Source organism: Colius striatus, chromosome 1 (assembly GCF_028858725.1).
Source record: "Colius striatus isolate bColStr4 chromosome 1, bColStr4.1.hap1, whole genome shotgun sequence".
Lineage (NCBI taxonomy): Eukaryota > Metazoa > Chordata > Aves > Coliiformes > Coliidae > Colius > Colius striatus.
In genome coordinates, this window is record NC_084759.1 from 20,066,052 (window position 1) to 20,080,417 (window position 14,366).

The 14,366-nt window shown below is 39.5% G+C and overlaps 1 protein-coding gene across 2 annotated transcripts in view; it reads right to left on the reverse strand.

Annotated features, from left to right (window-relative positions):
- The window catches only part of ATP8A2 (ATPase phospholipid transporting 8A2), a 291,601-nt gene that overhangs the window by 193,625 nt on the left and 83,610 nt on the right, over positions 1-14,366 (reverse strand). For both annotated transcript variants that reach the window (XM_061992915.1, XM_061992924.1), the window contains one exon: positions 8,507-8,679. In XM_061992915.1, coding sequence (XP_061848899.1) covers positions 8,507-8,679 — 173 coding nt within the window. The remainder of the gene's footprint in view (positions 1-8,506; positions 8,680-14,366) is intronic.

The following is a 14,366-nucleotide window of genomic DNA, read 5'->3' on the forward strand; positions in this document are numbered from 1 at the left end:
CAGCTTCATGAGCAAGGAATTAGAGAGCTTTTCTCTTTGCAGTCAGAAACCTTTACAAACCAGTTGCAAGGTTGCAGAAAGTCACCAAACCCTTGGCCTCCACCCAGTCTGATGGACCATCAGGGAGTACCAGAAGAGGAAATATTTGGTCACTCCCTGCCAGGCAACATAATGTTCTAGGAAATCGGGAAAGGGGTATGTGACACAATAAGCAAGAAGCAGCAAGAAATAAGAGGACTATGTCAAAAGTTTAATTATGCCAGAAGGCCTGAACAGGAGAAACTGCATTACTGACGTCTAACAAAAAAAAAATCGAGTATCTGACACAAACTTTGCTTTGGAGAGAAGTTTCAGTTGAGAGCAGACACTTAGATGCAGTTAGCCTACACACTTCATCATATTAAGGAATTGTTCTTACCAGATACAGAAGTATGTGCACCAAGTAATGATTTTATACACCTGTCAGAGACATCATATTACATATGCAACATAAGCCGTGTTGAAACAGATCAGTTTGCTCATAGCTAAGTTACGAAGTTAACTTAAAACTGCAGTGGGAAGCTGGAGGGATCTGAGTACATACACTCAGGGCCAATACACACCATCTCCCAATTCTAAGAAATAAAAAAAGAAAACAAACAAACAACTCTCCCCCCAAAAGAAAACAACCAAATAAACAAACAACTCTCCAACAGAAAAACTACACATTTTTTTTGAAGACAGTGGTGACAACATTTATGCTTCTAAAATTCTTTTTACAAGCCAGAAGGCTCACCAGTAATTACAACTGAGTGTCAAAAGCAAGACCTCACTGCAGTAACCTCTGGGTTAAAACCTGGCAACCTTTAGCATTCACACTGATATCTTCACAACAGCTCTGAATAGGAACTGAAGAGTATTACATTTACTAGAGAAGTAAGGCAAGTTTCAGTGATAAGAAAGTTATTGTTCAAGTTAGAACTTGACCAGAATATATGGGTTAACACACTAACACTTGTGGAAACAAAAATATACCAGAGTACTATGAATTTCTCATGGAACAGAAGGTATTCCAAACCACAGTTTTACCTTTCTTCTAAAATAACATACGTTCCAGCAGCACAGTGTTTTTTCATGTGCAGTATCTAAGGAATGTGAATTTTCCAATTCAGAAAGCTCCTTCTCAGAAATCGAGAAGACCAATCGTAGTTTGGGCAAGGTGCTGTAGTATAGTGAAGAAACTGATACTGAACTGCTTGCAACGGTTTGCAAGAGTTAGCACATCACTGCTTGAGACAGATTTTTCACTTGCATTTTATGAAAGACACCAAGTGAAATGCTAACATTTTTGTCACCTAAATACTAGGTTCTACATGCACAAAGGCAATAAACGATTTTTTTAAATGACAGCTACAGTAAACAGTACTCAGAGCAGAAACATTAGTTTTTATCCTGACAGTATTTTTCCTATTAAATATTTGCCAATGAAAAATAAACAAGTCAGTCACTTCCAGCTATGTTCATGCCTTTCCTTCAACTTTTTCCAAATACACGCGGGTAAGTGAAATGGCTACAAAGAACAGTTACAGAAATAGGAAGCTCAGGTGATTGTAGCTAAACAGTGCATAAAAAAATTTTTCATTCATAGTCACAGTTACGGATATAAGAAGTCATCCAACTGGCCATCCAGTATAAAAACAAAACAAATACTCAAGAGTTACCTGAACAGAAGTATAGACATTTCAAATACACAACACAAATTTACTCCAATATTTGTCATAAATACCTTCAAAAACCAAAATATTTTGCCAAATCATGAATAACAATGGACACTGGAATAGTGATTCAACTTCAGAGATTACCTCATCTCAAATACACAAGAAAAAAGAAAGTCATTTTAAGTATAGCTATGGTCACAATCATGGGATGAAGTTAAGTCAAAGAAATGTTTGACTATACAGCAGTAACCATTCAAGTTCAGGCCATCAGGCAATTGACTCGTTACCTATGGCAAAGAGTGAAACATGCCTCGTGTGTCATTTAAAAAACAAACTATCAGTCAAAACAGTACCTTTTTTAGTGTTAACAAAAATAATCCTAGGAAAGTAAGTGATTCACAGGTATCTCTTTCTTACTTACTTGCTTGTACCACTCTGAATCTGGCATATTTATCTTAGTTTATGCATCTAATTTATTCAACGACATTTTAGAGACATCAATGCACTTAGGATTAGAATCAAGTCTTTGCCTTTTTTGGTTCCCAGTTGACTAGACAAGTGACTGGAATTAACAGCAATTTTTCTCCTCTTTAAACACTAGCTATGCATTTGAATCATTTAAACTATGAGAGTGAGGCTTGGGAACTGTCATAGCTCAAGATGCTGATTAACAAGAAGAGAAGAGCAGTCAGAACATCCAGCAGAAAATCCCTCTTTCACTCAAAGGACAAAATAATTACCAAAATTTAAGACCAGCCTTCTCCTAAAGCTTGCCCGTATCTCAGAATCTTCACAGAATCTTAAGGTTTGGAAGGGACCTTGAAAAATCACTGAAGTCCAACCCCCCTGCCAGAGCAGGACCTCCTATTGTCTTTCCAACACAGAATTGGTGGCATTTTGAAAGTTTACTTAGCTCTTGCAAAGCAGTCAATAAGTTTGTAAGAAAACTAATAAGAAGAAAAAGTCCTAAGATGGCTTTACACATACCTACACACACATTGGACAGTTTAGGCAGTCATTTCTAATCATGTCAGCATTCTTTGTCTCGAGTGAAGACACCACCATGTCATGCTGCAACTCAAAACCTTCCTCCCACCTCAATTATCTGCAAACTTTGAAGCTGCCAGAAAGGTTTTTCTCTCATGATTTTCAAACTCATGAGATGAATACTGCTGTCATGAGTTGTCAAAAATAGAACAACAGAATGAACATTGATTATTTAGTAGGTGACAGATGAGGGAAAGCATAAGATGCTCATATAGGAAGATAGAACACATCCATAATTTTCTTTGGGACCAATTAATGTTAAAATTGGTTTGCATAGTCTTAATCAGAATTATGTTGCCATTTCCTGTCATGAGAATATGGGTCTTATCTAATGAAAGCCAACAAGACATTTCTTCGATTTAATAAATAAATATATTCTCAACTATAGCGCAGAATAATCAGCAACAATAATGTGAGACTTAGGGGCAGAAATACTCAGTAGATATTCCAGATGTTCATTTTGTGAGCTATGTTATGTCTCCTTCAAATGATGCTGGAAGGCCAGAAGCATCCAAACTACAGCCTTACAACCAGATTGCAGAGATTATTTATTTCCTGTCTCCTTGTCTCTCTTCTCATTACCTAGGTCACAAAGTCACAGTAAGAATTAGCAACAGGTGCTCTTTGCAGGCTGCTTTTTTCCTTCTCTTCTCCCACCTTCTGCTCTCCCTTTCAACATCCAAGCAAACACACTCTAGTCAAAGGTTATGTTCACTTCAGAACCTTTAATGACTGTTCTCAAAGTGATGTTCGTGGGCTCAGGTCCTCACTCCTCTCACTCTGCATAGTACTTGAAATAGGAGTACAAGTGGGAAAACAATCAGGAGTTTTGTTGCAGTTGGGGAGTTCTTTAAAGAACATGCATTTTTCTGACCTTGTTTATGTCTTTCTTCAGTTCCTAACCATCATCATTACAGTCCCACTATTGCTCAATGTACTGAAAGCAACAATTTTCGCTACTATGACCTCACAAAGTTTGTTGGTGAGGTAAGGCAGAAATCCTGCAGTCTCAGATCCCGAGCATCAACTACTCCAGGGTGTGTGTGTGTGCTGCTTCTACTCTCTAAATGCACCAACTCACTGTTCTCTCAGTTCCAAATACAAAAGCTCAAGCTACATTTTTGCTCTGCAGATACATGTGTTGAGAAGATTAATACTCCACTCTGACAACATCCAAGCACAATCACCTCAAGTAGCACTGTAGAAACAGCAACACAAGCAAAAGAATAGAACTACAACCTGAGGCAGCCCAATGAGGGATGTAGGCTCAGCCTCATGCCACCATCTCTCTGGAGATGCCTGCTTCATTGTGCTTACATCTACGAGAGAAATTAAAGACAGGACTACTTCTGATGTCCCGCAATTAATTCTAAGTTCTAAAGCACTTATACACTGCCAATGAATTGCTGCTTCTTGATGCAAATCTTGTTAATATGGCATCAAACCCATACCAAGTCAGTCACTGTCACCTGCAGAAAACATCAACAAAAACATCATTCCCTAAGCATATAAAGTCATAAAAGAAGTATTTCTGAAACATCACATCTCAATTACAAGCATTTCAATTCAAGGCAGATTTCTCAGCAGATAATTCAATCTGCTGCTGTAACATGCAAGTTACATACTTTTCTGCTACTTTTCTATTCCAAGCCAAACACATCTATCTGCTGTAGAAACCAGCAAAGAGTAATCAAAACTAGACAAATCATAAAACTCTACATTGTTATTGAAAAAAAAAAAATCACTTCTACCTAAGCTTTAACATTTTGCTGCCTCTCACTGAACATCATTACAACCAGGTCCTTTAAAAGAGTATTTGAAAACCAGAGATGGGCAATCAAGATCTCAGATCTCATAAATGAAGTCATGAGTTAACTGCCTTCCAAACAACATTTACTTTCACTGACAAGTAAGCTTTGCTTGCTGTTGACATACTGACACTCCAGTCAGTGTGAATGAAGATAATAAGATCTGTCAGTCTCTGGAAAAACTTTTAGCCGATGAAGCTTTTTCTTCAAGAACCATTTGGTTTGATTTTTGCAAGCTTCACTGTCTCCCAAGGGATATATTTTCTTCCATTGTGCCAGTGGCCCATTTAAGACATGGTAACAGTGGAGGACTTAACCCCATCAGAAGACACCATCTCTACCTCTTCACGCATAACAGAGCCAGTTTTACTACAGTTTCATTTTAAGAGATTACCCCTGAGGATCAAGTTCAGCTACAGTTTATGCCTAAAGCCCAGCAAATGAATATACCATATATATTTTTTAAAAATTTGAAGCATCTTTGAATGGCAAATGCAGATCAAATTCCCCAGAGGAGATGAAAAAGTTAGAAGAAATTTATGAGAAGTCCTACAAATCTATCCTATGTTGATAACAGCAACACAATTCTTACCGGAGTTAAACATAATACCAATAACTTTAATGACCTAGATCCCCCTCCCAAATGAGCATTTTTGTTTGAAGACTATTGCTGTTTGAAATTTCCTCTTGCTATGCCAATTACATTTTAAAACTTCTTCCTCTGAAGTTTAAGCTCACTGTCTTATTTGACACACAAAGTATTATTAAAAACAACCTGGAGTAGAAAAATGTTTTTCTTTCTTCGGTGTCAAGCACCTGGCAAATGGAAGGTTCCTGCAAAGCCTTAAAGGCTATTAAAGGCATTCCTCTTTTTCTCTGGGGATTTAAAACTCAGTTATTTTTATTCCTCTTTTTAAGCCTACAAAATTACATCATCTTTTCCCCTTTGAATTACATTTCACAGTCTTTTTTCCATGTTATTCCTCAGTTAGCTGATTCTTTAATAATTAGTATTGCTGTTAGCTCAGTTGTGTAATAATGGGAGAGGAAGTGTACAGTACTACACATCTTTGCAAAACACTCACTGTCTGCAGTTAATTCCCTATATTAATGATGTAGCACAGTTTTAAGAATTTGCAATTTATTATTTGTTTCAGCTACACGGGTCTTGGATAGTGTGTTTCTCAGCGATTTGATGAGCTGGGACAAACTGTTTTGAAAGGATCCCTATCAAAGCATTGTAATAGATTATGTAAGAAACAGTTTCCTATTTGCTCAATGTTTGTTAAATTCACCACAATTAGAACAACTTAAGTCTGTAACACAACAGTCAGTTCCCTTTCTGGGCACTAAGTGCTCTCTAAGCCCAAGGTAACTTTGCACAAAGAAGAGAACCTGACCTGCTAATGTATTCATGAGAAGATTGCTGCAATTGTGTGAACTCTCTTGGAAAACACTTTTGTTCACTCCCAAACAGCTGCACTTCCATGTCCTCTCCTGTCTACTCACCCCCCAAAGAAAATCCCAACAACACAAATCCCCAACAAACCAAAACTGAACAAAAGCAAAAAAAAACCCCTAAAGAATCAGTAGTAGAAAAAAGAAATGCTATTAGAGAACCTATTTAGAAAAAAATCACTTCAGTTGACAGCCCTTCAGAATGAGACTTAAGAGAAGGCTGCGGGGGGGGGGGCCGGGTAGTGGGGAAGAGAGACATTTGTCCTCAGCCACAGAATCCTGAAATCACCTGGAAAATGGCTAGTCCAATACTAAAGCATGGTCATCCAGAGAAAGCTGCTGAGCACCGTGCCATCTAATTGAGTTTTACAGGTTTCCACAGAGACTTCACAACCTCTCTGGGAAAGCCATTCTAGTGTTGGGATCACCTTTACTATAGTAAAATGGTGGGGGTTTTTGTGTTCAGATGGACATGGCATGTGTTGTAGTTTGCCTGTTGCACCTTGTTCTGTCACTGAGCATTATGGGGAACAGCCAGATTCTTTCATTTCTATTACATATTTATACAAATTGATAAGAACCCATTGTCTGGGCTGAGCACTCCCAGCCTTCACATGGAACATGTTCCAGTGCCTTCACCATCTTTGAGGCCCTGCACTGGACTGTCTCCATTAATCTTGTTTATATCTTATACTGAGGATCCCAGAACTATACGTAGTACCCTGAATGTGGCCTCACCAATGCTGAGCAGAGAAAAAAGATTGACCTGCTGGCAACGTTCTTTTCATTCTGCAGCCCAGCACACTGCTGGCCTTTTTTTGCCCCACTAGGATGTATTACCAGATCATGGTCAGTTTGGCCACTAGGACCCCAAGAACCTTCTGGACAGAGCAGCTTTCTAGCCTGACAATCCCTACTGCTTATTGGTGCACAGGGCTTTAACTCCTCAGGCACAAAACTTTGCATTGTTCCCTCTTGAACTTAAGATTTCTCTCTGCTCAGTTCTTCAGCTTGTCAAGGTCCCTGAGAATGGCATCATAACCCTCAGATGTATCAGTCATTCCTCACAGTTTTTTAATCATCTGTGAACTTGCAGAGAGCATACTCCACCTGATCATCAGGTTATTCATTAAAACATTGATCAGCACTAGCCCCAGTATCACACCCTTCAGTACACCAGTCCAAGAGTTCCAGCACTTGAAAGCAAACTGCTCAGAGATGGGAAAAGGCAACAGGTTCATCTGCTTTAGATGGACTGCAGTTGCTTTTGCCATTGAATATTTGTATACTAGTTCACACATAAGACAGATAAGACAGACTGCAAAACAGCTGTACAATGTCTTCATATAGTCATTCCCCACAAAGCTGGTTTTGCTTCTAGAATACAGATTAAACTTATTGTCCACCTAAGTCAACATTGTCTTCTAGGTCCCTGTTCTTCCCAAATACCAGAAACATGCACAAATACACACATACAGAATCTTTGAAGCTGTATAATCTTCCCAAGTTAAAAATGACAGTGCTATCTTGCTATGCAGGAAGTACAGCAGGACAGCTTTGTTTTCTGTTTTCTCAGGTCTCTTATTTACTTCCTTTTGAAGCAGTCATGACATGAGACTACAGCCATGTACGGCTAAATCCAGTGTCAAATTCTGCTGTGACCTCATGAAGCAAGTGGTGGTCTAACATTTAAAACAGGTCAACTGCACAGTTACGTACATTCTTGCATACCATACGTAAGTCAAGACAACTTAAACTCATCCAGAGACTTTCTCTAGAGCTGAACTTAACAGTTGCAAAAATATCTTGCTATTCAGTTCCTACTGCTCAGAAGTGACCACATCCATACTACTCTTCCTCACCAGTGCCTAATATAATCAGGCAATCAGGCATAATGTTTTCTCATGATCTTTCATTGTTTTATTAAAGAGATTGGACTCAGTTGGTAGTACAGCACAAAGAATTGCATTATTAGATGGCAGTTTTACTGAACAATTTGCTTCCTCCTCCACAGGAACAGGAAAGAAGCTACTCGGCAAGTTGCTTTCCAGCATACTTCGACTGTTTTCAAGAGCTAGCAGAGTTCTGCCACCAGAACAGAACATGCAGCTGACTGAAAGCTCACCTTGAAAGTGTACAAGCTCTACTGCTGCACTGTAGAGAAACCTGTACGACAAAGAACTGAAACTTTAAACTTCATTAGTTGTCAGTCAGCCTTATGCACACTTTTCACAGACCTGTCTGTGGTATAAGAGGAACACCTCTCAAGTTCTCTTAGACTTCTTCCAGCATAGACTCACTTTAATAGTTTCACAGCAGAGAAATCAATTATCAATTACCAAGTGGCTCACCACTGCCACTTGCCTCCTCTTGGCTATCACATTACTCCTCCTGGTGTACATTTCTATGAGCATGAAACGAAAGTTAACATATTACATAAAGCTTCATAGGCTTCCTGCCTATTTTGTTACCAGAACAACTCCAAGAAATACTTACCTGCAACAAATAACTGCTTTACAGGAAAGGGCCAAATCCAGAAAGCTCTGTCTGACTTCAAATGAAAGGGCATACTTCAGCGTGTGGCCATCAATGATCAGTGCAATATCATTTTCCTTGCCCAGTGAATCCCCCAAACTGGTACAATGTTGAGTCAGAGAGGCTCTTGTTGCCTGAAGAATAAACAAAAAGTAATCATGTTGCTTCTTATTTTAAGAAAAGCGCATCTAAACTAGAGCAAGGCGTCTCTGGACTATGCAATGGAGCAGAGTACACAAGCACCCAAACTAGCACTGACATGAGTTAGAGTGTTAACAGGACCTTGTGCAGGCATACTAATTTAGGGGACAATTCAGCAAAATCTGCAGTGGCTCGCCTAGGAACCTTGTTTGAGTACAGACTCAGCCTTACACACTTCCCGTGTGGCACGTCCCCATAGTAGTTGGGATACATCCTTTTCAATGGCAAGGCAGGTATAACCTCATGCCTTTCACATCTTATAACATAGTGAGAAGTATGACTATCTACTCAAACAGTATTCTCTGCCTTAAAAACATTTTCACTGGTAGCTGCTGCTGGGAAGAAAAAAAACCGCACTCATGTTTCACCTGTGATCCTCAAAATTTCAACCACTCTACTGCAGTAAGAGTCACAAAGCAGTCTGTTCCATTCCCACGCAACTAGCTGAACTCAGTTCCAGCTGAGGTAACCACTGCTAAACGGTTCAACAAGTTGCTCATGATCTGAAGCGCAGGTGCACTTTGACACAGAAGGTCCTGACATAGAGGACACAGGATAGTAAATATGAAAAGTGCAGATACTGGAATCAATGAAATACTACCATAAAGTGACAAATGATCACTCACTGCTGGATGATAACCTCAGTGAATGCCAGCAGTGACAAGGAATATGGATTTGTCTCTCTACATCCAACTGAGCACAGGAGTGGGGAGTTTCCCACATGGTTGAGCAAGCCACCAAAGACATACAGAAACCTGCATATGAGCCCCCTGTTAGGAGGATGGCAGAAGTAGTATCTAAATGTGTATCTTTTCACATCAAAGGAAATCTGAGCCAAAAAGCTCCAGTTTCAGATTACACTACTAAAATACTGGGAAACAAGTTTACATTCTCGAAACAGTTCCTTCAGTGATCTGTGCAGCATCTATCCACGAGGGAAACAAGGAGGAAAAAAACCAAAACAAGGAACTTCCTAGTACCACGGCTTCTCGGTTTCTTCATCTAAGCTTTCACAAGCTGTCTCTGGGCAATCTAAAGAGCAAAAATGACATAATAAGGTGGCATTTTTTCCTGTAAATCAATTGAAGGGAAACTCCTCTGACTGGGTGCTTGCAGATTTCTCTTTTTTCTCCTCACCATCTATGCAGCTGTTTATCCTTTATTAAATACGCTTTCCCAGACGTGCTGTCATGTTTGCCGAGAGCCTCAGCTGTGCCCTGCAGAACTGGCTGTGTCCATTACGGGGCAGTCTCAGCTTCCCCTGGCCCCTGCTTATCTCCACACCCTGCCATTGACACCCAGAACACAGGACCAGACAAGCACTAAAACAGCCTTCAGAGAAGCTGGGGGAAATTGATTCAGTACATCAAACTGCTGAAGACCGAGAGGTACACTACATGATCTCAGGATCAAGAACCACAGCATTACAGTAAAAGACCTCTCCTGCTCCCTGGAATTGGGTTCCTTTTGGTTGAGATGATAAACACAGTCTATGGGTGCTTTCTGGCCTCCCAAGAGCCACAGCTTCATAAGTCACCTTCGTAGCTCTGGCATTTCGTGCTGCAGCCCTCCAGAGTGCTGGATTCTGGGCACCACAACGCTGTCTTCTATTCCTCTCATTTCCCCCCACTCCCATTTTGGTGGTAAAGTTTAAACAAGATTGTAATAGTAATATTGACCCTGGCTAGAAGTATCCTGACTGCAGCCATCAGCAACCACAACGACTCCAAACTTAACTTCCATCACAGTAACAGCAGAATCATCCCAAACACTTTGGACTTTGACCATTCCAATGATGTTTTACTTCAATAATCAGCAAAAGTGCTACCTTTCTGTTAAGATTTTTCACAAAGATTGACTAAAGGATGACATCAATTACCTTGAAATGCCCATATTCATAAAATCGTGGTAAAGGATTTTTTCCATTATCTTTTTTATTTCCAGCTCATATAAATCATCTGGTTTCAGAAAAGTACATTAGCTTCCCAAATTAAATCATTATTTCATTTACAATAAGTTTTCCATGCATAATACTGAGTGATCTTGTTCTGACTTCTGTCAAGACACAGTCACCATCATACTATGAGTAGCAAGATTGAGTGTACTCTGTTGGTTAGAGGCTACAGATTTTAGCTTGCCTTGAATAATGCTTCTCACAAAAATCTTGATGAGTATATTAAAAGTCTGAAATGTATTGAAAAATTGCTAAATATGCCAGCACTTCCAGCCCTGTGCTGCACAAATTTCTTGGGTTTGCTTGGATCAGTTTGACACAAATAAAGCCTGTAAAATAGAAGACACCACCAGCCACACAAAAACTAGATTATGTCCATGACAAAAAGCAACCAGTCAGGAATGACTGCAAGAATACAACTGCCTGCTCGGGCATCTCAGGTGGAGGGTCTGTTAAAGTGGAGTCCTCAGTCTCCAGTTACCATCAATAACTCTGAGAAATTAATAAAAAAATCTAGCAAGGGGAGAAAGGTCACCTCTCCTCTAGTGTAGAGCAGGAGGCAGAACAGCATGTAGGCAAGGAGGAAACCCCCAAAAACACTGGAGATGAAATTAATTTTAGGCTGTGAAGAAGTTGAGAGCATGACAGCATCACTGAGCAGAAGAGGGATATCAAGTAGGCAAAGCAACTAAGCTTTCCAGGGCCAAACAGCTGGGAAGAGAATCAAGCCATTTCCACAGAAAGGGAAGGAAAGAAGATTAAAAAAAAAAAAGCAGAAGCTGCTGCTTCACAACTTATTTTCTCTCACCTCATTCTGATATGATAGTGAAAACCACCTCACTCTGACTCACTAAAAAACTAGCCCCAACCTGGAAGCAAATGCACAGATTAAGTTAGTAATTATGACAGAATGCACAATTCAGCCATTTCAGACACTGATGGTATTTTGCACCTTCTTCATTATAATATTGACTACATCATTCCTGGCTTCCCCATTGAGCTGTGAGGGATTAGATTTATGACTCCATGCATGTTTTATTTACACTGTGCCTAAAAATTGAACACAAACTACATGAATGACTGTGATTAAATGATTACAGACCGCTGCCAGGAAAACAAGGGTATGTCTTCAGAGAAGAAAGCTGTTCCATGTGGTTCAACACTACTATGGAGTGACAACATCCACAGAAATCCCAAGTATGGTATAATGGATACAGTTTGGGTAATGTCATCAATAACTGAATTTTAACCCAAGAACCCTTGTCCCTGTTATCTTGCTCAAACTTTTCCCTTGCTCTCAAATGCAGAATTACCCCCATCCTTCTCCAGGATTAAAACTTCTCTGACTATTTGAAACCAAGGGAGATTGTCCCTTCCCTTATTCCTTGTGTAGCTCTTCTGACACTTAAACCTCATTTTCCATTTGCTGCTTCATCTGACTCAAAGGCAGGTGAAGGGCCAGGGCCCAACAAGCCCCTCCTGCAGAGGCACACCTGAGCACAACTTCAGAAGGGATATTCAATGTCCATCATCTGTTACCCAACAGAAAGAGTCACATGGCAGCAGGAAAACTTACAAAAGGTGATGTTTCTCATCAGATGAAGTCACTCTCTCCCTTGTTTATTATCATGGTTATGCACAAGCCTACCACATCATGGTCATTGAAGTTAGTCATTTTACATATAATGTCAGAAAACTAAAAACAAAAATTATACCCCAATAAGCAAATAAGTAAATCAAGCATTACAGTCGAGGCACATCATGTAAACAATTTTGTAAAGCTCTGGATAGACTCTTCCATATGTGGCTAACTTACCACATAACCGCTTATACACTAAAAAAACCACTAATTACTTCTGTTCCTTCCAACTACTTACAAATGCTATGTTTTAATCAAGAAAACAAGCTACTTCTCCCATATGTCAGTGTAATTAAGCAAAAGAAACTATCCCTACATCTCTCTGAGTATATAATAAGACTTCCTTAGGAAGCAGAGGAACAAATATTTGAAAGCCATGGGGAACTGTATCCTTCTGTGGGCAACTCATTACTCGTAACTAAAGCAGAAATCTCTACTTTGATAACTAGTTTTTACTGTGTGTTTGACATGAAGATAAGTTTCTTCGAGTCACATCAAGCAAGTATAAACCCATTCTTTACTAGAACAAGCAGGATGAAGCAAAAATCAATAGTAGTCCTATCAAAGTATCAGGATAAACTCAGATCTGTAGAGCACCCACATCATTTTTACCAAGTACCCAACAACAGTAAACAGAAGGTCTGTGTAGACTTTTGACAAAAAAAAAGACCATTAAGGAAAAAAAAACATGAACTTAACTTACCCATAATAAACTTTTCCTCCCTCAAGATTTCCTTTAGACACACTGAGCACCCAGTTTTACTTCAAGCTCAACAGGTACATCAACTGAAAAATTCACCAGATTAGTAGCCCTGATTCAGTGAGCTATTCAGACACCTCATTAGCCAGTATTGTACATGTGCACATGCTTAAGCTCCCTGTTGAATCTGAGCAACATCATCAGTTTAATTCAAGCTTCACAAGGGCTTGAGAAACCATTCATATAAAGACCACCAAGTAAAACAAAGCTTCAGGGCACAAACATTAGAAAGAGATCCGTTAGATGGCAAAAGTCAACTGCAGTGCTCAAACTGAGGAAGCTAAAGAAATTAGGTTTCCATTTATTTCTGTTCCACTTTGGCATATTTGACATGGTTGAGCGAATTGATTCTAAGAAGACGAACAATTCTCACACAAATGCACTTAAGAGTTAATGTAATAGTCTCTGTGCTTGAGTTAAATTCAGGATATGGTGGCATATTCCATAATAAACCGACCCCATCATACAATTTGTTGACAGGCAGAAAAGGATGACATCTTGAAGCAGAATTTGTGGAGTCTTCCCTCAGGACTGCACTCTCAGGATCTTAAAAAAAAACTTGTAATACCATGTTTGTATATTCTCAATTGCTAAAGCCTCAGAAAAACACCCTGCTGTGCCCAACTTTTGTACTTAAACAGGAACAAATTGTGGGGTTTCCCAGGCTATTATTTTGTAGTTTAACAGAACAAATACTAATAACTTTCACATGATGCTTCGTGAATTTGGAATTTAGAGATGAGTTTATTGTTGTTGTTATTGTTCTGATATATTGCTATTATTGTTGTTGTTGAACAGCAGCACACCATATAGTACATCTCCTCCCACAAGAGATTGGAAAGTTTGTGTGCTGCAGCAAGAAATGTTACTGTATGAGACAATTTGGTATCCAACACAGAAAGGCAGTATCAGATACTTGCCAAGAAAACAAGTCAGTAGGACTTGCAAAACCTTTGGCTGCAGAAGACTTGAGCTGGGTAACAGCCGTTCTCTAAATTTATCTCATGAGTAAGTTGACAGAGAAGAACTGGACAAGTACTATAAGATGACCAGCTCCAAACCTCTTCTTCCTCCCCTGCTTTTCCCTAGAAAAACTGATGAAGTCACAGAGATGGTCAGAGGAAAAAAGAAATGAAGCCTCATTTGCTCAGCAGCTACACTCATGTTCTATCTATCCTAAGCCTAGAGTGATACATGGCCCACAGGGCAGAAGGTCTGGGGAAGAAATCCAGATGCCACGTAGCATCATGCAGACAAGGAGGTCTCT